The sequence below is a fragment of the Callithrix jacchus genome, chromosome 3 (assembly GCF_049354715.1).
Source record: "Callithrix jacchus isolate 240 chromosome 3, calJac240_pri, whole genome shotgun sequence".
NCBI lineage: Eukaryota > Metazoa > Chordata > Mammalia > Primates > Cebidae > Callithrix > Callithrix jacchus.
This window is the reverse complement of record NC_133504.1, coordinates 21,787,085-21,814,293: the sequence shown is the minus strand read 5'-3', so window position 1 is coordinate 21,814,293 and position 27,209 is coordinate 21,787,085. Positions and strand designations below refer to the sequence as shown.

The window sequence follows — 27,209 nt, the reverse complement described above, 5'->3', positions numbered from 1 at the left end:
GAACTCTAAAAAGGGACAGACTTTCTCCTTAACCCCCGTATATCCAAAGTGGCACCTCATAAAGGAGAGCTCTGGCTGACATCTGGCGGGTACCCTTCTGGGACAAAGATAACAGAAGAAGAAACTGGCAGCAACCCTTACTGTTTTGCAGCCCCCATGGGTGATTCCCAGGCAAGCAGGGCCTGGAGTGGATCTCCAGCAGTCCTGTGGCAGAGGGGCCGGACTGTTGGAAGGAAAACTAAAAAACAGAAAGAAAGAAAGCTTCAACACAAACAAAAACAATGTCCACTCAGAGACCTCATCTGAAAGTCACCCACTTCAAAGACCACAGGTAGATAAATCCATGAAGATGGGAAGAAACCGGCACAAAAAGGATGAAAACACCAAAAACCAGAATGCTCTCCTCCTTCAAGGGATCATAACTCCTCAGCAGCAAGGGAACAAAGCTGGATGGAGAGTGTGTCTGATGAATTGACAGAAGCAGACTTCAGAAGGTAGGTAATAACGAACTTTTCTGAGCTAAAAGAACATGTTCTAACTCAATGAAAAAACACTAAGAACCTTGAAGAAAGGATAGATGAAATGGTAACTAGAATAACAAGCTTAGAGAAGAAAATAAACGACTTGATAGAGCTGAAAAACATAGCACAAGAACTTTGCGAAGCATACACAAGTTTCAATAGGTGAATCGATCAAGAAAGGATATCAGAGATTGAAAATCAACTCAACGAAATAAAACAAGTTAAATTAGAGAAAAAAAGAGTGAAAAGAAATGAACAAAGCTCCTAAGAAATACGGGATTGTGTGAAAAGACCTAATCTATGTTTGATAGGTGTACCTGATTGTGACAGGGAAAATGAATCCAAGCTGGAAAATACTCTTCAGGATATTATCCAGGAGAACTTCTCCAACCTAGCAAGGCAGGCCAACACTGAAGTCTAGGAAATACGGGGAACACCACAAAGATATTCCTCAAGAAGTGCAACCCAAAGGCACATAATTGTCAGATTCACTAGGGTTGAAATGAAGGAAAAAATGCTATGGGCAGCAAGAGAGAAACATTGATTACCCACAAAGGGAAACCCATCAGACTCCCAGTGTATCTCTTGGCAGAAACCCTACAAGCCAGAGGAGAGTGGGGCCAATATTCAACACCCTTAAAGAAAAGAATTTTCAACCTAGAATCTCATTATTTATTTATTTATTTTATTTTTTTCAACCTAGAATTTCATATCCAGCCAAACTAAGCTTCATAAGCAAAGTAGAAATAAAATCCTTTACAGAAAATCAACTGCTGAGAGATTCTGTCACCACCAGGACTGCCGTACAAGAGCTCCTGGGAGAAGCAGTAAACATGGAAAAGAACCAGTACCAGCCACTCCAAAAATATACAAAATGGTAAAGACCATTGACACAAAGAAAAAACTGCATCAACTAATGGGTAAAACAACCAGCTAGAATCAAAATGGGAGGATCAAATTCACACATAACAATATTAACCTTAAATGTAAATGGGCTAAAATGCCCCAATCAAAAGACACAGACTGCAAATTCGATAAAAAGTCAAGAATGATTGGTATGCTGTATTCAGGAAACCTATCTCACATGCAAGGACACACACAGGCTCAAAATAAAGGGATGGAGGAAGCAAATAGAGAGCCAAAAAAAAAAGTAGGGCTGCAATCCTAGTCTCTGATAAAATGGACTTTAAACCAAGAAAGATCAAAAGAGACAAAGAAGGGCATTATATAACGGTAGAAGGATCAGTGCAACAAGAAGAACTAGTGATTCTAAATATGTCTGCACCCAAGACAGGAGCACCCAGATATATAAAACAAGTTCTTAACCACCTACAAAGAGACTTAGACTTCCACACAATAATAGTGGGAGACTTTTAACACTCCATTGTTAATATTAGATCAACGAGACAGAAAATTAACAGGATATCCAGGACTTGAACTCAGATCTTGACCAAGTGGACATAATAGACATCTACAGAACCCTACACCCCAAATCCATAGAATATACATTCTTCCCAGCACATCACACTGACTCTAAAATTGACCACATAATTGGAAGTAAATCACTCCTCAGCAAATGCAAAAGAATGGAAATCGTAACAAAGAAGTCTCTCAGACCACAGTGCCATCAAATTAGAACTCAGGATTAAGAAACTAACTCAGGACTGTACAACTTCATGGAAACAGAACAGCTACCTCCTGGATGTCAACTGGATAGACACTGAAATGAGGGCAGAAATAAAGATGTTCTTCAAAACTAATGAGAACGAAGACACAAATACCAGAATCTCTGGGACACATTTAAAGCAGTGTCTAGAAGGAAATTTATAGCAATAAATGCCCACATGAGAAGCAAGGAAAGATGTAAAATCGACACCGATCGTCAAAATGGAAAGAGCGAGAGGAGCAAGATAAAAAAAAACAAAACAAAACACAAAAGCTGGTAGGAGACAAGAAATAACAAAGATCAGAGCAGAAGTGAAGGAGATAGAGAAACAAAAAAACCCTCCAAAAACAATAAATCCAGGAGCTGGTTTTTTGAAAAGATCAACAAAATAGACTGCTAGCCAGATTAATAAAAAAGAAAAGAAAGAAGAATTAATTAGATGCAATAAAAAACGGATAAAGGGGATAGCACCACCGATTCCTCAGAAATATAAACTACTGAGACAGGATCCAAGAGGGTGGTTCAGGAGCAGCTCAGGATTGCAGCTCCCAGTGAAAGTGCAGAGGGTGAGTGGATGCCACATTTTCAGATGGATATTTATTGCCCACAGACCAGGAGATTCCCAGGCGGAGGAGCCCCACGGGTGGCCTGAGCGGCTATTTTGGCCGGCGTGGCTATTTTGCCGGTGCCCCAGTGTGGTGATTCTCCATACAAAATACACTGGTCTGGTTGCCCTTTTAAGCTGGTGATTGGAGCTCCGGGAAGGCAGAGTTGCCCACTCAACTGATTAAACAGGGGACAGAAACAGGGAGCCAGGCCAGGAGATTCCCGGGCAGCGCCGCACTGGGTCGCAGCATGGGAAATCACACAGATCCTGGTGCCTTTTCAACAGGCGACTGGAACACCTGGGAGAGAGTCAACTGTTCAACTTTTAAAAAAAAGGCTCTGAGGCAGGGAGCCAGCTGATCAGGCTCAGCGGGTCCCACCTCCCACCCTGGCCAAAAAAAACCCAGCAATTGGAAACGCCCTGGGTTGAGAGTTTTACAGCAAGCACAGCTGAACCTGGGAAGGTCCAGTTCTGTTGGGGAGGGACATCCACCATTACCGAAGCACTCCACCCCTATGGAGGTAGTCTGCCATTGCTGAGGCAGCCCGCTGTTGCTGAGGCAACCTGCCACTACAGAGAGAGTCCGCCATTACAGAGGTGTGCCACCGATGCTGAGGCAGTTCTAACCATACCCATATAAACAGGACTGCAGGGAAGTTCACGTGGCAATAGCACAGCTCAGCAAAGCCTCTGTAGGCAGACAGTGACTAGGCTGCCTCCTTGCTGGGCAGGGCAGCCCTAAAAAAAAGGCAGCAGCACAATGGAAACTCATAAATAGAGCCCTGACTCCCCAGGACAGAGCACCTGGGGAAAAAAAAAGGGATTTATGAATTCTGCTGCAGCAGACTTAAAAGTACCTGCCCAGCAGCTCTAAACAATGGAGTTCAAAGCTCAGCACTTGAGCTCCTATAAAGGACAGACTGTCTCCTTAAGCAGCTCCCTGATCCCCGTATATCCAAAGAGTCACCTCACAAAGGACTGATCAGGTTGACATTTGGTGGGCATCATTCTGGGACAAAGATAGCAGAAGAAGAAACTGGTAGCAACTCTTACTGTTCTGCAGCTGCTGCAGGTGATCCCCAGGCAAGCAAAGCCTGGAGTGGACCTCAGACGTCCTAGAGCAGAGGGCTCAGAATGTTAGAAGGAAAAATAAGAAACAGAAATAAATTCATCATCAACAAGACGTCCACTCAGAGACCCAATCTGAAAATCAGCAACTACAAAGACGACAGGTGGATAAATCCACAAAGATGGGAAGAAACCAGCGCAAAAAGGAAAAAAACACCTGAAACCAGAACACCTCTCCTCCTACAAGGGATCACAACTCCTCACCAGCAAGGGAACAAAGCTAAATGGAGAATGAGTGTGATGAAATGACAGAATCAGACTTCAGAAGGTGGGTAATGAGAAACTTCTGTAAGTTAAAAGAACATGTCCTAACCCAATGCAAAGAAACTAAGCATGTTGAAAAAAGATTTGACGAAATCAAATGGACAACTTAGAGAGGAATATGAGTGAATTGATGGAGCTGAAAAACATGAGAACTTCGCGAAGCATACACAAGTTTCAACAGCCGAATTGACCAAGCAGAAGAAAGGATATCAGAGGTCGAGGATCAACTCAATGAAATAAAACAAGAAGGCAAGATTAGAGAAAAAAGCATAAAAAGGAATGAACAAAGCCTTCAAGAAATATGGAACTATGTGAAAAGACCTAATCTACGTTTGATAGGTGTACCTGAATGTGATGAAGAGAATGAATCCAAGCTGGAAAATACTCTTCAGGATATTATCCAGGAAAATTTCCCCAACCTAGCAAGGCAGGCCAATATTCAAGTCCAGGAAATACAGAGAACACCACAAAGATATTCCTCAAGAAGAGCAACCCCAAGGCACGTAATCGTCAGATGCACGAGGGTTGAATGAAGGAGAAAATGCTAAGGGTAGCCACAGAGAAAGGTCGGGTTTCCAATAAACGGAAGCCCATCAGAGTCACAGCAGATCTCTCAGCAGAAACCTTACAAGCCAGAAGAGAGTGGGGGCCAATATTCAACATTCTTAAAGAAAAGAACTTTCAACCCAGAATTTCATATCCAGCCAAACTAAGCTTTGTAAGTGAAAAAAATAAAATAAAATCCATTGCAAACAAGCAAGTACTCAGAGATTTTGTCACCACCAGGCCTGCTTTACAAGAGCTCCTGAAAGAGGCACCACACATAGAAAGGAAAAACTAGTACCAGCCACTTCAAAAACATACCAAACAGTAAAGACCATAAAAAAAATCAAGAATCTGCATCAACTAACGGCAAAACAGCCAGCTAGCATCAAAATGGCAGTATCAAATTCACACATAACAATATTAACCCTAAATGTAAATGGACTAAATGCCCCAATCAAAAGACACAGACTGGCAAATTGGATAAAAGCCAAAACCCAGCAGTGTGCTGTATCCAGGAAACCCATCTCACATGCAAGGATACACAAAGGCTCAAAATAAAGGGATGGAGGAAGATTTACCAAACAACTGGAGAGCAAAAAAAAGCAGGAGTTGAAATTCCTGTCTCTGATAAAATAGACTTTAAAGCAACAAAGATCAAAAGAGACAAAGAAGGACATTACATAATGGTAAAAGGATCAATGCAACAAGAAGAGCTAACGATCCTAAATATATACGCACCCAATACAGGAGCACCCAGATACATAAGGCAAGTTCTTAATGACTTAGAAAGAGACTTAGACTCCCACACAATAATAGTGGGAGACTTTAACACCCCACTGTCAATATTAGACAGATCAACCAGACAGAAAATTAACAAGGATATCCAGGACTTGAACTCAGACCTGGAACAAGCAAACCTGATAGACATTTACAGAACTCTCCAACCCAAATCCACAGAATATACGTTCTTCTCAGCATCACATCACATCTACTCTAAAATTGACCACATAATTGGAAGTAAAGCACTCCCCAGCAAATGCAAAAACATGGAGATCATAACAGCCTCTCAGACCACAGAGCAATCAAGTTAGAACTGAGAATTCAGAAACTAACTCAGAACCGCACAACTTCATGGAAACTGAAACTGGTTCTTGAATGTTGACTGGATAAACAATGAAATGAAGGCAGAGATAAAGACGTCCTTTGAAACCAACGAAAACAAAGACAAAACATACTAGAATCTCTGGGACACATTTAAAGCAGTATCCAGCAATAAGTGCCCACATGAGAAGCAAAGAGAGATCCAAAATTGACACCCTATCATCAAAATTGAAAGAGCTAGAGAAGCAAGATCAAAAAACTCAAAACCTAGCAGAAGACAAGAAATAACTAAGATCAGAGCAGAACTGAAGGAGACAGAGACAAAAAAACCCTTCAAAAAAAATCAATAAATCCAGGAGCTGATTTTTAAAAAATATCAATAAAATAGACAACCCCCTAGCCAGATTAATAAAAAAGAAAAGAGAGAATAATCAAACAGATGCAATAAAAAACGATAAAGAGGATATCACCTCAGATTCCACAGAAATTCAAACCACCATCAGAGATTATTGCAAACAACTCTATGCACATAAACTAGTAAACCTGGAAGAAACGAATAAATTCCTGGACACTTGCCTCCACCCAAGCCTAAACCAGGAAGAAGCTGAAACACTGAACAGATCAATAACAAGATCTGAAGTCGTGGCAGCTATTAAGAGCCTACCACACAAAAAAAGCCGAGGTCCAGATGGGGTTACAGCCGAATTCTACCAGACACACAAAGAGGAGCTGGTACCATTACTTCCGAAACTATTCCAAATAATCCAAAAAGAGGGAATCCTTCCCAAATCATTTTATGAGACCAACATCATCCTGATACCAAAACCTGGCAGAGACTCAACAAGAAAAGAAAACTTCAGGCCAATACCCGTGATGAACATAGACGCAAAAATCTTCAATAAAGTACTGGCAAGCCGACTGCAATAGCACATAAAAAAGCTTATCCACCATGATCAAGCAGGATTCGTCCCGAGGACGCAAGGCTGGTTCAACATACGCAAGTCTGTAAACATAATTTACCACATAAACAGAACCAAAGACAAAAACCACATGATTGTCACAATTGACACAGAGAAGGCCTTTGACAGAATTCAACAGCCCTTTATGCTAAAAAGCCTCAATAAACTAGGTATTGATGGAACATATCTTAAAATAAAAAAAGCTATTTATGACAAACCAACAGCCAATATCATATGGAATGGGCAAAACCTGGAACCATTCCCTTTGAAATCTGGCACTAGACAAGAATGCCCTCTCTCACCACTCCTATTCAATATAGTACTGGAAGTTCTAGCCAGAGCAGGAGGAAGCCAAATTGTCTGTATTTGTTGACAACATGATAGTATATCTAGAATACCCCATCATCTCAGCCCAAAAGCTCCTGAAACTAATAAGCAACTTCAGCAAAGTCTCAGGACACAAAAGCAACATGCAAAAATCGCAAGCATTCCTATATACCAATAACAGACTTAAAGAGAGCCAAATCAAGAATGAACTACCATTCACAATTGCTACAAAGAGAATAAAATACCTAGGAATACAACTAACAAGGAATGTAAAGGACCTCTTCAAGGAAAACTACAAATCACTGCTCAGTGAAATAAGAGAGGACACAAACAGATGGAGAAACATTCCATATTCATGGTTAGGAAGAATCAAGATCATGAAAATGGCCATACTGCCCAAAGTAATTTATAGATTCAATGCTATCCCCATCAAGCTACTAATGACCTTCTTCATGGAACTGGAAAAAACCACCTTAAACTTCAAATGGATCCAAAAGAGAGCCTGCAAAGTCAAGTCAATTCTAAGCAAAAAGAACACAGCAGCAGGCATCACACTACCTGACTTCAAACTATACTATAAGGCTACAGTAATCAAAACAGCATGGTACTGGTACCAAAACAGAGATATAGACCAATGGACCAGAACAGAGGCATTGGAGGCAACAAAACATATCTACAACCATCTGATCTTTGACAAACCTGACAAAAACAAGCAATGGGGAAAGGATTCCCTGTTTAATAAATGGTGTTGGGAAAACTGGCTAGCTATGTGCAGAAAGCAGAAACTAGATCCCTTCTGACACCTTATGCTAAAATTAACTCCAGATGGATTAAAGACTTAAACATAAGACCTAACACCATAAAAACCCTAGAAGAAAATCTAGGCAAAACCATTCAGGACATAGGAGTAGGCAAGGACTTCATGACCAAAACACCAAAAGCACTGGCAACAAAAGCCAAAATAGACAAATGGGACCTAATCAAACTCCAGAACTTCTGCATGGCAAAAGAAACAGTCATTAGAGTGAATCGGCAACCAACAGAATGGGAAAAAATTTTTGCAGTTTACCCATCTGACAAAGGGCTGATATCCAGAATTTACAAAGAACTCAAACAGATTTACAAGAACAAAACAAACAAACCCATTCGAAAGTGGGCAAAGGATATGAACAGACACTTTACAAAAGAAGACATACATGAGGCCAACACACATATGAAAAAATGCTCATCATCACTGGTCATTAGAGAAATGCAAATCAAAACTACATTGAGATACCATCTCATGCCAGTTAAAATGATGATCATTCAAAAATCTGGAGACGACAGATACTGGAGAGGATGTGGAGAAATAGGAATACTTTTACACTGCTATTGGGAGTGTAAATTAGTTCAAGCATTGTGGAAGGCAGTGTGGCGATTCCTCAATGACCTAGAAATAGAAATTCCATTTGACTCAGCAATCCCATTACTGGGTATATATCCAGAGGATTATAAATCGTTCTACTATAAGGACATATGCACACAAATGTTCATTGCAGCACTGTTTACAATAGCAAAGACATGGAACCAAACCAAATGCCAATCGATGATAGACTGGACAGGGAAAATGTGGCACATGTACACCATGGAATATTATGCAGCCATCAAAAACGATGAGTTCGTGTCCTTTGTAGGGACACGGATGAACCTGGAGACCATCATTCTCAGCAAACTGACACAAGAACAGAAAATGAAATACTGCATGTTCTCACTCATAGGTGGGTGTTGAACAATGAGAACACATGGACACAGGGAGGGGAGCACTATACACTCTACACACTGGGGTCTGTTGGGGGAAACAGGGGAGGGACAGCAGGGGTTCGGGATCTGGGGAGAGATAGCATGGGGAGAAATGCCAGATATAGGTGAAGGGGAGGAAGGCAGCAAATCACACTGCCACGTGTGTACCTATGCAACTATCTTGCATGTTCTTCACAGGTACACCAAAACCTAAAATGCAATAAAAAAAAAAAAGAAATATAAACTACCATCAGAGATTACTACAAACAACTCTGTGCACATAAACCAGTAAATCTGGAAGAAACAGACAAATTCCTGGACACTTGCACCCTCCGAACACTAAATCCGGAAGAAGTTGAAACCCTGAATAGATTAGTAAGAAGGGCTGACGTTGAGGCAGCAATTAATAGCCTACCAACCAAAAAGAAAGTCCAGGTCCAGACAGGTTCACAGCCAAATTCTAACAGACATACAAAGAGGAACCAACCCAAATGCCCAACGATGATAGACTAGACATGGAAAATGTGACACATATATACCATGGAATACTATGCAGCCATAAAAAAGGATGAGTTCATGTCCTTTGTAGGGACATGGATGAATCTGGAAACCATCATTCTCAGCAAACTGACACAAAAACAGAAAATCAAACACTGCATGTTCTCACTCCTAAGTGGGTGTTGAACAATGACAACACACAGACACAGGGAGGGGAGCATCACACACTGTGGTCTGTTGCGGGGAGGCTAGGGGAGGGACAGCAGGGGATGGGGAGGTTTGGGGGGATAACATGGGGAGAAATGACAGATATAGGTGACTAGGGTATAGAGGCAGTAAATCACCTTACCATGTATGTACCTATGCAACAACCCTGAATGATATGCACATGTACCCCAGAACCTAAAGTACAATAAAAGAAAAAAAGCCCATACTGCCCAAAGCAATCTACAGAATCAATTCAATTTCTATCCAATTACCACTGTTTTTTTTTTTTGTAAAAAATTTTAAAAAAACAACTCCTCCAATATTCATATGGAACCACAAAAGACCCGGAATAGCCAAAGTTATCCTGGGCAAAAAGAACAAAACTGTAGGAATCACTTTACCTGACCTAAAATTATACTACAGAGCTATAGTAACCAAAACAGATGGTACTGGCATAAAAGCAGACACATAGACCAGTGGAACAGAATAGAGTACCCAGAAATAAGTCCATACATCTACAATGAACTCATTTTTGAAATGTTCCAGGAATATACATTGGAGAAAAGACAGTGTCTTCAATAGATGGTGCTGGGAAAACTGGATATCCATATGCAGAAGAATGAAACTAGGCTCCTATCTTTTGCCTCATACAAAAATCAAATCAAAATGGATTAAAGACTTAAATCTAAGGCCTCAAACTATGAAAATACTACTTAAAAAAAAAAAAAAAAAAAACAGTGGAGAAACTCTCCAGGACACTGGCCTAAGCAAAGATTTCTTGAGTAGTACCCCATAAGCACAGGCAGCCTAAGCAAAAATGGACAGATGGGATCATATATAGTTAAAAGACTTCTGCACAGCAAAGGAAACTATCAACAGAGAGAAGAAAAAACACATAGAAGGAGAGAAAACATTTGCAAACTACCCATCTGACAAGGGATTCATAACCAGAATATATAAGGAGCTTAAACCACTCAACAGGAAAAATCTAATAATCCAATTTAAAAATGAGCAAAAGATCTGAATAGGCATTTCTAAAAAGATGACATATAAATGGTAAACAGGTATATGAAAACGTGCTCAACATCACTGATCATCAGAGAAGTGCAAATCAAAATGACAATGAGATATCATCTTGCTGCAGTTAAAATGGCTTTTATCAAAAGGACAGGCAATAACAAATGCTGGCAACTATGTGGAGAAACGGGAATCCTCTTACACTCATACACTGTTGATGGGATTGTGAACTAGTACAGCCACTATGGAGAACCATTTGGAGGTTCCTCAAAAACCTAAAAATAGAACTAACCATATGATCTAGCAATCCCACTGCTATCTACATACCCAAAAGAAAGGAAATAAGTATATCAGAGATATCTGCACTCCCATGTTTATTGTAGCACTATTCACAATAGCCCAGATCTGGAAGCAACTTAATTGTTTATCAACAGATGATTGAATACAGAAAATGTGGGACATATACACCATGGAGTACTCTTCAGCCATAAAACAGAAGGAGATCCTGTCATCTGAAACAACATGAATGGAACTGGAGTTCTATTACATTAGGTGAAATAAGCCAGGCACAGAAAGACAAACTGTGCAGGTTCTCACTTACTTGTGGAAACTGAAAGAATGAAAACAATTGAATTCATGGAAACAGAACACCATAGTTACCAAAAGCTGGTAAGGGTAGTGGGCGCATGAAAGCAGGAATGGTTAATGGGTACAAAAATACTGTTAGATTAAATCAGTGAGATCCAGTATTTGAAAGCGCAACAGTGTCACTACAGTCAGTAATACTTTACTGTACACTTAAAAATAACGAAGTATAACTGGATTGTTCAAAATGCAAAGAAAGGATAAATGCTTGAGGTGACAGATATCCCATTTACTCTAATGTGATTAGTATGCATTCTGTATTAAAATATCTCATGTATCCCATAAATATATTCATCTACTATGTGCTTACAAAAATTAAACGTAAAAAAAAAATTTTTTTAAGGCACAACTTACAGAAAGCAGGGGAAACAGCGTAAGAAAAAGACTTCAACATTGGGCAGATCCAGGTTCAAATCTTTCTTCTGCCCTTAGTTGGAAATATGATCTTATATAATTATTTTATCCTTTCTATCCTTGCTTTGTAAAGTTGTAAGGATTAAAAAATATATATAGTTAATCCTTGAACAACACAGGTTTGACCAGCACAAGTCCATTTACACATGGATTTTTTTTTCTGCTTTTGCCACCTGAGACAGGAAGACCAGCCCTCTTACTTCTCCTTCCTCAGACTACTCCACCTGAAGATAAGGAGGATGAAGACCTTTATGATGATCCACTTCCATTTAAAGAATAGTAAATATAGACCAGGTGTGGTGGCTTACACCTATAATCCCAGAACTTTGGGAGGCCAAAGTGGGTGCATCACAAGGTCAGTAGTTCGAGACCTATGCATCACTAAGCAGCCTGACCAACATAGTGAAACCCCATCTCTACCAAAAAGACAAAAAATTAGCTGGGCGTCATGGTGGGCACCTGTAATCCCAGCTACGTGTGAGGCTGGGGCAAGAAAAATTGCTTGAACCTGGGAGGCGGAGGTTGCAGTGAGCTGAGATCGTGCCACTGCACTCCAGCCCAGGCAACAGTGCAAGACTCCATTTCAAAAAACAAAAGAATAGTAAATATATTTTCTTTTTCTTATGATCTTCTTAATAACATTTTTTCTCTAGTTTTGTTGTAATAATACAGTATATAATACATATAATGTACAAAATATATGTTATTCTATATTATTGGCAAGGCTACAGATCAACAGTAGGCTATAAGTGGTAAAGTCTGTGGAAGTCAAATGTTATATGTGAATTTTTGTGCATGGAGCCAGTGCCCAAACCACCATGTTGTTCATGGGTCAACAGTACAGTGGTTACAATATGCCTGGCATACAATAAGCAATAAACTATAGGAACTGTTGTTACTATAATGTATACTGTAACTATTTGCCAATGATCTAGTTGTGTGCTAAAACTCAGAAAATGAACTGAAAATTGGCAGAACAGGAAAACTTACTAGACAAGAGGATAAGCAAAAACCCAAAATGTCTGCAAATAGTAGCAATATTCTGTTAGGAAAAAAACCTTTAAAGATTGAAATGAAATTAGGAACTATAAATACAACAGGTAGGTGTGAAAAATAATCAAAATTTGTGTAAGAGATAGAAAAGAAACAGCGAATAAATGTAGAACTCTAAGAACTTCATGTATAAAAACTATTACAACTATGTCAATTCTTCTTAACTTGCAGCTTTACTATAATACTAATCAAAATTACATGAGGATTGAAAAAAAGGAACAAAAATTACCCTAAAAATTTATCTGGTAAAGAAAAAGAGCAAATAACTAAGAATAATAAGTGTAGAAAGGAATAAAGGGGAAATGAGGAAAGCATTCTACAGAAATTAAAGCATATTCTAAATCTGTAATTACCAGTACATTAAGGTACTGGCAGAAAAGACAGAGTAATGGAGCAAAGGAGAAAGCCCAAAGGAAGATATAGCTTGATTCATACTTGCTATAAATTCATTCACTGGTATATATAGGAATTTAATAAATCTTACAAGTAGCATTATAAATCAGTGGCAGAAGGATGATGTAGTCATTCAATTATGCTGGGATTTTGATAAGCTACTTGGCAATAATTAAAAATTTAAACATAAAATAAATTAGGTTCTGACTTCAGATCAATCTCCCAAATAACTTCCATACAGATTATTCTTAAATGCGAGAGAGACAGAGAGACAGACCGAGAAAGAGAGGTAAAGACAAAGGGCGAGAGAGAATAAGAATGAAAAAAACAGAAAATAAAAAGAATTAGAAAATCATAATACGGATGCACTACCCAGGAAGAGCTATAAAAATGTTAACACAACCAGGATGAAGACTACGAGCTAAATCTTACATGCTCTTCCCACACTTTCTTTTCTCTCTCATAAGCTTCCTTTCTCTTTCGCTCTAGTTGTTCTTTTAGTACAGCAGCACGTGCATTTGTGTAGGCCTAAAAATAAAAACAAACAACAAAATGAGTTACCAGATAGAAGAGCACAGGGTTTTTTTTTTTTTTTTGGCCAGGTCTATGAAGGTATTTACTTATTAGCCAAAAAAGAAGTGTGCATGTGGTCTTAGAATAAAAATGTAAGCTCACTCTAAATCTCTTGCACCTAGAACCAGCCTTGACATACAGCAGGTGTTCAATAAATATTTGCTGAGTGAAAATAAATGCAGGTGTATTTGAATGGAAATTAAAATGTAAAAATTTAAAACAATTATACATAGACTTAATTTACCTTCATGGAAATGTATATCTGTGTATTTTTCATTTTTAAGACTACCATTTTTTTCAAGATTACTTGTATGATAGTTTCATGTATTTATGCCATGGTTTTATCTATCTTCATAAAAATAACACAAAAAGAGAAAAATATTATTTTTAGAAAATAAAAAGTAGAAGATAAAGAGGAAAGAAAAATCAAAGGAAGACAATAAAGTGATTTAACTGCAAAACTTAGGAACACAATTTTTATCTCAGCTTTCAGTGTTCTCTAAGAAAACCTGCATCATTTCTAGTCTATACCTTCAGCGATTCGATTTTTTTGCGCCTCATGACAGCCTCTTCACTTCCTTCTTGTCCTTCACGATTGGCTTCTTTCTACAAAATAAGTAGACAAACAAATCACTTAGGATAGAATCATCAAATTGAGCAGAGTTCTGTGAAAGATAACAATGAATAAACTAAAATCTAAAAATATAAAATGGAAATCATTTAAGGCTGTAAGTTTTCTCCTAAAGCTAAAACTGAACTCTCTACAACTATCATGCCTTTAAGAACAATGGAACAAAAAGATAATGATATAAAATGCATTTAATTGTCCCATGAATACTAGTTATATTTTCCTCTCTGAATTCTTCTGGGACAAATGGTCTTACTAATCTGAAATCATATACATAAGAATAAGATTTACTTTATGTGTAGTTTTCTGATCTTTGAACTTCCAATGTCATCAGTATTTTTTGGTGGTGTTGTTAATCGCACAGCATTTTAAATGTTAATCTATTACAGTATCATTCAATTTCTTTGAAAAAATTGCTTTTCAACCTACCTTTTCACCACGAAGTTTGGCTTTAATCTGCTGGCGCTCATTGAAATTCTGTAGTCTTATTTGCCTCAGTCGTGCCAGATAAACCTAGAAAGAGGCAAAAACCCCTACATAATAATGTAAAAGTAAAGGTATTGACATTTTTACTGATAAATTTTTAAAAATTTGATGAACAGTGTTAATTTGAATACAATAAATAAAAGTTCTGAAATCTGGTTAATGGAAATGTAATATTAGCTTTCAAGTGTTTAATTTAGAACAATTTATTTCTGCAAAGGAAGAAATACATCATAAAATTATAAATTTTTAATTTAATCAAAAGAAAAAAAATTGAAATCATAATATTGAATAAGTTACGGGGCAAATTAAGACACAGTATGTCAGTCAAAAATATATTAACAGGTCCCTCTAGACCTACAAAATCTCCAAATAATTGTTAAGAATTTAAACCATGCAAGAAAAGAAGGCAATAAATTCAAAAACGGCTATGTGATGGAGGTAGCGAACATGCGGGAGGCATACCTCTTCCTCTTTGTTTCTTGGCTTCCCTCCTCTTGAAGAGCTGGGCCTGCCTCCATATATAGCTGCCAGGTTTTGCAGGATTCCCTGTTTATCATTTAATGTACTAAGTTTAAAGAATGACTATGGCTACATTATTATCTTACCAAGGAATATCCAGGTGCTACTTTATTTCTTTTGGCAAATACTGATCATTTCTTGATGATAAACTGTGGTAACAAACCCTGGCATTTTCCTATGCCAACTTGAAATGTATCTTCAGTGAGAACAGAAGGAAGCATTTAAGCCCCAAACATAATTATTCAAAATAGAGACCACCTATCTTTGAATTACTACTCATTTAAGAGGGTTTTCTTTTTAATCACTGCTTTGGAGGTTAGCTACTCCAAACCAAAATTTTCTTCTACAAACAGCCAATCCATTTCAACATATGGCTGTATATATACTAAACACATATAAAGTAAGAGATTTGAGATCACTTTTTCTGAATTTGACGAATGTGTTGTATATTAATGAAGAGATCTTACTCAAACTCTTTGCACTCAGGCAGGTTCAGCTACTATACTGCAAATGGTTGTACCCAAACACAAACATTTTTGAACATAGTTTATATACTTTTTCTTCCGTTAGCATACAAGCATGCTTCAAGTTCCTCCCTTAAAAAAACTCTAGTCCCACTTCCCTGTCAAACGCCTTCGTGCTTTTTATAGTCATCATCTCAATTTTCCTGCTTCCCAGTCACTTTTTAGCTCATGACAATCTAGTTTATGATCCCATTATGATGAAAATTTTCTGAAGTCACCAATGACTCCCTGCTACACAATTCAAATAAACTCTTTTGAGTGATTTCAGCATTTAACATTTCCACTGGAAATTAAAATTTGTTTTGACTGAATCCACTTAATTTACACTTTACATATGTATTTTTTCTGTCATAACATATGCGCATTATAGAAAATTTATTTAAACATAAAGAAAATGTGAATCATTTATAATTCTGCATCTGAGAATTTCCTTCTCTGCATATGTATAATACATACATGTTTATTTTTATAAAACTGGCATTTTACTAGTTATCCAGATAATATTATATCCTAAGTCTCTTCCCACATCCATTTAATACTCCTTACAAACACTATTCTTAAGTGACTATATACTATTTATAACACTCCACTATATAAATGTTCTCTAATTAACACATTTTTGAAAAGTCTCTCTTCTTTTTTGATATTTATAATGACATTCACTCTCTCTTGAGTTCTTCCAATGGTCACCATTTCTCACAGGCTTTCCTCTCCTTGGCTCGTTGCTGAATGTCAATATTTTCTAGAGTTTCATTTTCTGGCCCTCCTTCTCTTCTCATCCCCAGGCTTTAACATATGCTGCTGATTTCCAACCCGGTAGCCCCTTTCACTTTAACTACAGGTTTCTGTGTATGTTAAACTGTTATCTGAGCAACTCCACTCTTATGCAGCAAAGCTACCTCAGATAATTTATAAACCTGACTTTATCCTTTTTTTTTTTTTTGAAATGGAGTTTCGCTCTTGTTACCCAGGCTGGAGTGCAATGGCGCAATCTCGGCTCACCGCAACCTCCACCTCCTGGGTTCAGGCAATTCTCCTGCCTCTGCCTCCTGAGTAGCTGGGATTACAGGCGTGCGCCATCATGCCCAGCTAATTTTTTGTATTCTTAGTAGAGATGGGGTTTCACCATGTTGACCAGGATGGTCTCAATCTCTTGACCTCGTGATCCACCCGCCTCAGCCTCCCAAAGTGCTGGGATTACAGGCGTGAGTCACCGTGCCCGGCCCTATCCTTTTTACTACATAATCTTATTCCCAGTTCAGTTACTGAACATGATCAGCCACTCAAGTCAGCACACTAGGAATTATAGTTGCGTCTTACCTACTATACTCGAATGTGTCAAAATTACCAATTCTATCTCCCAATAATTCTATAATTTATTATTTCAGTTTCTGTCTTAGCTCAGCCTCTTTTCTTTTGACTTAAATTGGTAAAAGAGTTTCCCAACTTATCTTACCTCTAGTCTCACATCCCACAATTCCATTCTCTATAATGCCCTGAGAGTAACCCTTCTCTTTCACATCAAATCCCACAGAAATCCTTCAATGGTTACCATTATCTTCAGACTTTAATCCACATTCTATTGAATGGCAGCTAAAGCCATTTGTGATCTAGCCATTTCTAGTCTCACCTCTGCCACTGGTCCATCATAAATCCTACATTATAGCTATAACAAATATTTGTGGTTTGTAGACTGTATCATGATCTCACTCATTCTCTTAAGATGGCTAACTCTACTCATCTTCCAAAACTCAAACCAAGTATCTCACCCTGTAAGCCTCTTAAAAACCTTCTCTAGGGAGTTAAGTGTGCTTCCTCTGACCTTCCATTCCATTTCTTTATGTATACCTCACACAGTAGCACTCATTAGAGTGCATTATAATGGTGGAAGGGCAGTATATTTTAGTTAAGAACATGAAATACATATAGACTCTGAAATCTGCCAGTTCATGTTTTTGTCAATATCACATAAACATTGCTGATCTTAAAACAAAACTGCTTAAAATTATTAAGTTTAGGCATAAGAACATCTACTTCTTGGGTGTACCAGAGTAAAAAAGTCTTACTGTATGAGCATGCCCTGGCTTTCTTCTTTTGCAGCATGACAAAAGGCCTTCACTCACTCAGTTTGCTCCCCTCTTCAAGAAAGTCCTTGCAATAGCTTATCAGTATTTGAGCTTTTGGGATACACACACACACACACACACACGCACACACACACATAAATACATACATACATACACACACGTCAAAGAGTTGGAGTGGTGAAGGAAAACAAGAAATAAGCAGTGCTGGCAAATATGCAAGATATAAATTCTGAAAAGGCTTATGGGAATATCTACAAAGTTAAGTGGAGTGGGTGGTAGTGAACTGAGTATTGCTAGAGATGTATCTTCCTTTCATATTTGAGAAATACAAGAATTTGAGTTACTCTGAAGTTTTTTAAACTTTTTAGTTTGAAATAGTATAGATCCACAGAAAGGTGAAAAGAATATACAGGGAGGTCCTGTGCCCTCCTTCACCTAGCCTTTCCCAAATGTATCATCTTGCATAACTACATTACACCATCAGAACCAGGAAACTGACACTGATTCAAATTATAGACATAATCTTGTATCTATGCCTGTGCTCTATACAATTTTGTCACTCAGGTCATCTTATGTAACTCCACCCTAATCAAGACACTTAGCTGTATTATCACTGGAACACTTCATAGCCAAATTCACTACCTCCTTCCCTAACCCATCAACCACTAAACTGTTCCCCATCTTGATAATTATACATCATAATTTCTATAGACTCACACAGTATGTATCCTTTTGAGACTGTTTTCACTCAATATAATTATATTTGGTACATCCATAGTACTGCAATCCATCAATAGTTCATTCATTTTTTTTTTTTTTTGAGAAGGAAAGAAAAAAAAAAAAGTAAAGGAGAGGAAGAAAGAGGAAGAGAAAGAGGGAGAGTAAATGGAAATATTGCTTTATTTTGAAAAAAACTGGGTATTAATAATGGCCAATCAATGTTTCATTTAAACTAATGGGTAGGTGTGATGTGGTATTGACAAGAATGTATATTTTGTGTATTTGAAGTGGAGAGCTCTATAAATATTTATTAAGTTTACTTGTTCTGGATCTGAGTTCGAGTCCTTGATATCCTTATTAATTTTTTGTCTCATTGAATCTAAGTCTCCTATCTGGGTGTTAGGATCATTAGCTCTTGTTGTTGCATTGATCCTTTTACCACTATATCTTTGTTGCTTTAAAATCTATTTTATCCGATACAAGAATTGCAACTCCTGCTTTTTATTTATTTATTATTTATTTTTGCTCTCCATTTGGTTGGTAAATCTTTCTCCATCCCTTTGTTTTGAGTCTTTGTGTATCCTTGCATGTGAAACAGGTCTGGATGTAACATGCCGTTGGGTTTCGGCTGTGTCTTTTGATTGGGAATTTAGTCAATTTAAATTTAGGGTTACTGCCATTTGATGTTGACTGGCTGTTTTATCCATGTGTTGGTGTAAATTCTTCTTTATGTTGGTGCTCTTTACTTTTTGGTGTATTTTTAGAAAGGCTAATACTGGTTGTTTCTTTCTGTGTGTAATGCTTCTTTCAGAAGCTCTTGTAAAGCAGGCCTGGTGGTAATAAAATCTCTGAGTTCTTGCTTGTTCATAAAAGATTTTATTTTTCCTTCAGTTGTGAAGCTTAGTTTGGCTGGATATGAAATTCTGGGCTGAAGGTTCTGTTCTTTGAGGATGTTGAATATTGGCCCCCACTCTCTTCTGGCCTGTAGAGTTTCTGCTGAGAGATCTGCTGTAAGTCTGATAGGCTTGCCTTTGTGGGTTATCCGACCTTTCTCTCTGGCTGCCCTTAGTATCCTCTCCTTCGTTTCAACCCTGGTGAATCTAACGATTATGTGCCTTGGGGTTGCTCTTCTTGAGGAATATCTTTGTGGTGTTCTCTGTATTACCTGGGGTTGAATGTTGACCTGCTTTGCTAGTTTAGGAAAATTTTCCTGAATAATATCCTGAAGGGTATTTTCCAGCTTGGATTCATTCTCTCCGTCGCATTCAGGTACACCTATCAAACGTAAATTTGGTCTTTTCACATAGTCCCACATTTCTTGGAGACTTTGCTCATTCCTTTTTATCCTTTTTTCTCTAATCTTTTCTTCACGTTTTATTTCATTAAGTTGGACTTTGACCTCTGATATCCCTTCTTCTGCTTGAACAATTCGAGTGTTTAAACCTGTGCATACTTCTCGGAGTTCCTGTATTGTATTCTTCAGTTCCATTAATTCACTAATACTCCTCTCTAAGTTGTCTATTCTCAATAGGATTTCATCAAGCCTTTTGTCAAAGTTCCTAGTTTCTTTACGTTGGGCTACAACATGTTCTTTTAACTCACCGAAGTTTGTTATTATCCATTCCTTGAAGAGTGATTCTGTCATCAGGAGGCGCTCGTTCTCCATCAAGCCTTGTTCCATTGTTGATGTGGAACTGTGATCATCTTTAGAGGGAGAGGCGTTCTGACTTTGAGTATTCTCAGCTTTTTTACGCTGGTTTCTTCCCATCATTGTAAATTTATCCTCCTCTCGTCTTTGAAATTACCAGCTTTCAGATTAGGTCTCTTGAGTGGACGTCCAGGTTGTTAGTTCCCAGGGCCAGAGCAGCGGCGTTAAAACTGATGGTGCTTTTCTGCCCAGGATTCTCCTGTCGGGCTTCCTTCTTGTTTCCGTAGTAGGCGACTCTGCCTTCCCGGGGCTCCAAACCTCGGTCAGAAGGGGAAGCGGTCCCGTTTACTCTGCTCCAAGAGCTGCCGCGCCGAGGTGCCGGTGGAACCGCTGCGCCGACCACGAGAGTCGCGCTGGCGACCCGTGTGTTTCCACCACTGGGGGATCTTCTGCTCCGTGAGCGACCAGACTTTGTCTGAAAGTGTGGCGTCCTCTAGTTCTCCACGCCTTCCCTGAGAGCTGCAATCCCGGGATGTTAGCGATCGGCCATCTTGGATCATTCTCTCAGTTCATTCATTTTCATTGCAAAGTAGTATTCCATAGTGTGGATATAGTGTTATGATATAGTCTGCTCATTCATTCACCCACTAAAGGGCATTTGGGTAGTTTTAAGGTTTTTGCTATTACACATAAAGTTTCTGTGAATACTCATGAATGAGTTTCTAAGTGACAATAAGTTCTTTTCTCTGGAACATATGCACAAGAATGAAATTGCTGATTCTTGGTATGAAGTCCATTTTTAGTTTAAAAAAGAACTGTGAAACTATTTTGCACAATGGCTGTATCGTTTTTACATTCCAAACAATAATGAATAGTTTCTCCAAAACTTCATCAGCATTTGGTTTTATCACTATTTTTTTATTGTAGCCATTTTGATAGGTGTGGTGATAACATCATTTTGGTTCCCAAATGATTCAGATATCTTTTCACGTGTTACCTGCCATCTGTATAACCTCTTTGGTGAAATGTTTTATATGAATTTTACTGGATTTTTTCATGTTTTTAATATTGAGTTTTGATGCTTCTTTATATATTCCAAATATAAGCCCTTTCTTGGATAAGTGCTGTACAAATATTTCTCTCAATCTGTATTTTGTATTTTCTTGCTCTTAACAGAGTCTTTTGCAGAGCCAAATTTTTAAATGTTGACAAAGCCCAGTTTATCAACTTTTCCTTCTTTGGATTATACTCTTGGTGTCAAGTCTAATTAAACTCTTTGTTTAGTACTAGGTCCCAAAATTTTCTCTTTTTACTAGAAGTTTTGCAGATTTATGTTTTATATGAAAGACCATAATCTGTTTTGAGGTCATTATTCATATGGTTTGAGGATTAGGTCAAGGTTGATAGACAGATAGAGCTTGTGGATGTTCAGTTCCTTCCACAATAATATTGAAAAGGCTACCCCACCTCCACTGAATTGCTGTTATGCATTTGTCAAGAATCTGTGTGCATCTATTTTGGGGCTCTCCATACTGTTCCACTCATCTGTGTGTCTATCCCTTTGCCACTACTATACTGTTTTGATTACTGTAGCCGTAAGTTAGTCTTAATATTAGGAAGAGCGATTCTTCCAATTTCTCCTTCAAAATTGTTTAAGGTCTTTCTCTTTCCATATAAATTTTAAAATAAGCCCGTCTATATTAAAAATATATATTTTCTGAGATTTTAGTAAGAATTGCCTTAACTCTACAGATCAATTTAACAAGAATTACCATTTTTACTATTATGAGTAGTCTGATTCATAAACAATGTATCTCTCCAAGTATTTAGGTCTCCTTAGATTTTTTTCATCAGCATTTTGTCATTTAATTGCATTTAATCTTTCATACCTTTTGTCAGAATTCTTTTTCATATTCTTTGGAACAACTGTAAATGGTATTACTTTTTTTTTAATGACTCTCCATTTGCTCATTGTCAATATATATAAATCCAACTGATTTTTGTGTACTGATCTGGTATCCTGCAACTATAATGAATTAACTTTTTAGTTCCAGGAGTATTTTTGTAGAATCCTTCAGATTTCCCATGCAGATAATCATATCAACTGGAAATAGCAACAACTTTATCTTTTCAATTCTGCATGCCTTTTCTTTTTCTTGCTTTATTGCAGTAAGGCGACTTACAGTACAATGTCAAATATGAGTGGTAAAAGTTACATGCTTGCCTTTTTCCTAGCTGTAGAGTGAAATCATTCAGTCTTCTCCCTGTTTTTGCAGATGCCTATTATGAAGTTGAAAACATTACCCTCTATTTCTATTGCACTGGGAGTTATTTTTTTAAATCATAAATGGATGAATTTTTTCAAAATATTATCTGTATCAACTGATGTAATCACATGAATTTCCTTCTTTAGCCTGTTGATATGGTAGATCACACTGAATTTTTTAATACTGTAAAATACTTGTACTTATAGACTAAATTCCACTTGGTTGGGGCTGGATATAATTTATTAAAATTTTACTGAGGATTTTTGTATTTAACTTCATCAAAGATAATGGTCTAAAGCTGCTTTTCTGTGCTGTCTTTGTCTGGTTACAGTATTAGGGTAACACAGTCTCAAAATGAGTTGATAAGTATTCACTCCACTACTACTTCTGGGAACAGACTATACTGTTTTATCAAATCAGTGTTAATTCTTCTTTGAATGTTTGGTAAAATTTTCCAGTGAAATCATCTAGGCCTAGAGATTTTCAATAGTCTTTGAATCACAAATTCAACTTTTAAAATAGTTATAGGACAATTTAAGATGTCTATTTCAACCTGGCTAAGTTTTGGTAGTTTACAAGTCTTAGAGGATTGGTTCATCTCTTCTAAGTTGTTGAATTTATTAATGTAAAGTTGAATTTATCCTTTTAATTGCTACAAGATCTTTAATTATACCCTTTGTTTTATTCCTGATATTGTGATTTGTGTCTTCTTTTTTATCTTTGTCAATCTTGCTAGAGATTTATCAATTTCACTTTTATGTTTCTAAGAGTCAGCTTTTTGTTTCATTACATTATTCAATAGAATTATTGGTCTCAATTTTATAAATATCTGTTCTTAATTACCTCAATCATTCTGCTTGATTTGGGACTATTTTGCTCTTTTTCTTCCTAGTATTTTGAGGTAGAAACTTACATTGGTTTGAGACATTTCTTCTATTCTGCTGTCTGCATTTAGTGCTATAAATTTCCCTCACAGAAGTGCTTCAGCTCTTTCCCACAAATTTTTGTGTGTTTATTTCCATTCTGCTGTATGTACATCTGAAGATTCCCTCTTTACCTATGGTTTATTTAAAAGTATGTTTATTTTCAAATGTTTGGAGACTTTCCTGTCATCTTCCTGCTACTGATTTCTAGTTCAATTCCACTGTTCTCTATATTTGTAAACATTTTATAATTCAGCATATTATCTACTTTAATGAGTTTTAATGGGTGCTTAAAAATGTATACTCTGCTATTGTTGGGTGAAATATTCTGTAAGTGCAAATTAGATCTTGGTGGTTAGTGATGGTTTTGGTTATTCTATAACCTTGCTGATTTTCTGTCTAGTAGTTCTATCAATTGCTGAGAGCAGGATGTTCAGGTCTCCAACTATAATTGTGAACAGGTTTATTTCTTCCTTCAGCTCTTTTAGTTTCTGCTCTATATATTTTAAAGCATGGTTATTTGGTGTACACACATTTAGGATTGCAATAACTTCTTAGTGCATGACTCTTTTGTTACTCTTAATGTCTCTTTTTATGTCTTTATCCTTAGTAACTTAATTTTGCTCTATTACCAACAAATTATTTTAGTTTCCTGCATTTGAAAATGTCTTTATTTCCCCTTCATTCCAAAAGGACACTTTTCGTCAGATACAGAATTAAAGATTGATAGTACTTTTTCTTCTTTCGGCACCAGAAAAATGTTGTACTACTTCCTTCTAAACTCTATGGTTTCAGATGATAAATCTGCTGTCATTCAAATTGGTGTACTTTCATATGGAATGTATCATTTCTCTCTCCCATTCTTCATGTTTGTTTTGTCTTTTTAAAAATATCTCAGTGTAGATTCAAGTTTATCTTATTGGATGGTTTGCTCAGCTTCTTAAATCTGTGTCTTTCACCAAATGTGGGAAATTCTCAGTCACTATTCCTTCAAATACATTTTTTCGGTCACATACTTTCTCCTGTCCTTGAAGCTCTGATGATACAATGTTAAATCTTTTGTACTGTCCTACAAATTCTTGAGACTAATAAATTTTTTTCAGTATTTTTACTGTTGTTCAGATAGAGTAACTGAACTGATGTCTTCAAGTTTATTGGTTCTATCGTCTGTCATCATCTCCACTATACTACTGAGTCTAATCTGTAAATTTTAAATTTTGATTATTGTGTTTTCCAGTTCTTTAATTTCCATTTAATTCTTCCTTAAAACTTCTATTTGTTTACTGAGGTTTTCCCTTTTTTCCATTTTAAGATCATTTATAATTGATTGTTGAAGCATTTCTATGACAGCAACTTTAAAACCCTTGTCAAGTAATTCCTACAATCAATGTCATTTCTCACACAGGTGTTTTTGCTGAGTTCAGCTTGGTTTGACAAGTTATTATGTTAGAAGACTCATAGTCCTGATTAATTTATTTTATGCAGGAAGAAGCCTGTCAAGGTTTAGCATTTGGATTCCAGCCTACTTTTGTGGGCTTTTGTTCCAATTGCAGTTTGGTTTTCTGAAAACTTGTGTTACTATTCTTGTCTGCTTCATTCTTCTGGTGCTTCTGGAGCTCCTGCTTTTTCACTGCTGCTGCCATCTTGTGAGAATGGAAGTTGCTTCTCTTTGCTACCTGCTGTTGGGAGACTTCCTAAGGACCGCGCTCTTTACCTCAGGTAGAGGCACCGTGAACCAGCTGTGGAGGAGGACTGGGATAGCCTGAGGCTTCACTGCTGTCCTGAGCTTGAATCACTCATCAGGCCCCAGGTGTGACGAAAATGTTGAGGTTCCCTATCTTTGTTGGGATTCCCCTTTTCCAGTCCTTTGGTGAGTGAGAGCAGGCTTTTCTTTTTTTTTCTTTAAAGACGAGGTTTCACCATGTTGGTCAGGCTGGTCTTGAACTCACGACCTCAGGTGATCCGCCCGCCATGGCCTCCAAAGTGCGTGGATTACAGGCGTGAGCCACCACGCTCGGCCAGCTTTTCTTGTTTTATATTTTTTTCTGTCTATAGAGGATCTGGGTTGCAGGCCTCTCCAATACACAGTCCAAGATATATGGAAGACAGAAAATCCAGAGAACCCCATTGTTATTTCTCAAGTTTTGAGGTCTCTAGCCAGTTCACTTTCTTTCTGGCATTTCTAAACCTATTATAATTGTATGCTAAATCATTTTCAGGTTATTTAGTTATATTTAGAGGGAAGGAACAGGGAAAAGTGAGTCTCTGCCATTCTTTTCGGATTGGGCAGAAACTACTTTTTAATAGCTAGAGTTTTCACACTGCAACATACTCGATAACATGACTTGCACATCAAAGTTTGACAGAGTTAGAAAGACGAAGGGATTGTTATGTCTCTCTTAAATTCGTATGTTGAGGTCCCAACCCCTAGTTCCTCAGAATTAACCTTATTTAGAGACAGGATGTTTGACAAGTTAAAATGAGGTCATCAGAATAGGTCCTAATTCAGTATGACTGGGGTCCCTATAAAAAGGGAGAATTTGAAGACAGACTCACACACAGCAAGAACAACATGTGAAGATGAAGGCAGAAGGTCAAGACGCTGATACTATCCACAAACGAAGGGCGAAAATTGACATCCAATAACCAAAAGGTAGGAAGGAGGCATGGAACCGATCCTTCCTCAAAGCCCCCAGAAGGAACCAAGCCTGCTGACACATTGGTCTTGGACTTCTAGCCCTGAAAACTAAGATAATAAATTTGTGTTGCTTACGACACTTAGTTTGCAGTCTTTCGTTACAGCAGCCTTAGCAGACTAATACAGAGGCAATGCATATAAATTGCTTAACATGATGCCTGGCATAATAAGCTTTCAGTAAATAGTTATTACTTAATTGTTGGTTTACTTGTCAACTGCCTTTACTACTTGTATTTTCCTGCTAGCATGAAACCTAACGTATTACAGTCATTAATGTTTGCATAAAATTAAATGAATGAATGAAAATTTAACAGTTAACTGCACATTTTGTAAGGTAGGATTTCCATTAGTATAAGTAAATACAGTATGATTTAAGGTGAGTTAATAAGAAAGTAACATTTCTCAAGGGAAATAATGCTGTTTCATCATTTTTGTAAAATTCAGAGGCTCTTCTGTTAAGTTATTCAACAGAAGATAACCAAGAAAGACCCTTGAATATGTGTACCAGGATACATCTATGAGAATGTTCAAAGATGAACTGGAATCAACCTAAATAATTATTGTCAGGAGAATTAATAATTGTGGTACAATTATACAATGGAATATCATACAGCAATACTTGAAAACATGAATGAATTTTAGAAAAATGTTGATCATTCAACATTTTGTTGACCAGGTGCAGTGGCTCACGCCTTCCACCACTTTGGGAGGCTGAGGCAGGTGGATCACTTGAGGTCAGAAGTTTGAGATCAACCTGACCAACATGGTGAAACCCTGTCTTTACTAAAAATACAAAATTAGCTGGGCGTGGTGGTGCATGCCTATAATCCCAGCTACTTGGGAGGCTGAGGCAGGAGAATCACTTGAACCCAGGAGGCAGAGGTTGCAGTGAGCCAAGACTGTGCCATAGCACTCCAGCCTTGGCAACAATAGTGAAACTCCGTCTCAAAAAAAAAAAAACAAAACAAAAAACAAAAGAAAAGAAAAATGTTGAATGAAAAATGTCTTGGT

General features: G+C 37.5%; 1 protein-coding gene across 25 annotated transcripts in view; it reads right to left on the bottom strand.

Moving 5' to 3' along the window:
• The window catches only part of NEK1 (NIMA related kinase 1), a 257,207-nt gene that overhangs the window by 120,262 nt on the left and 109,736 nt on the right, over positions 1-27,209 (bottom strand). For 14 of the 25 annotated variants that reach the window (XM_078366266.1, XM_078366273.1, XM_078366261.1 and 11 more), the window contains 3 exons: positions 14,756-14,839; positions 14,230-14,304; positions 13,558-13,653 (listed from right to left, as the gene is read on the bottom strand). In XM_078366266.1, the coding sequence (XP_078222392.1) occupies positions 13,558-13,653; positions 14,230-14,304; positions 14,756-14,839 (255 nt within the window). Of the gene's footprint in view, positions 1-13,557; positions 13,654-14,229; positions 14,305-14,755; positions 14,840-15,274; positions 15,359-27,209 lie in introns of all 25 variants that reach the window. The other 11 variants (XM_078366260.1, XM_078366264.1, XM_078366263.1 and 8 more) reach the window with 1 other exon arrangement.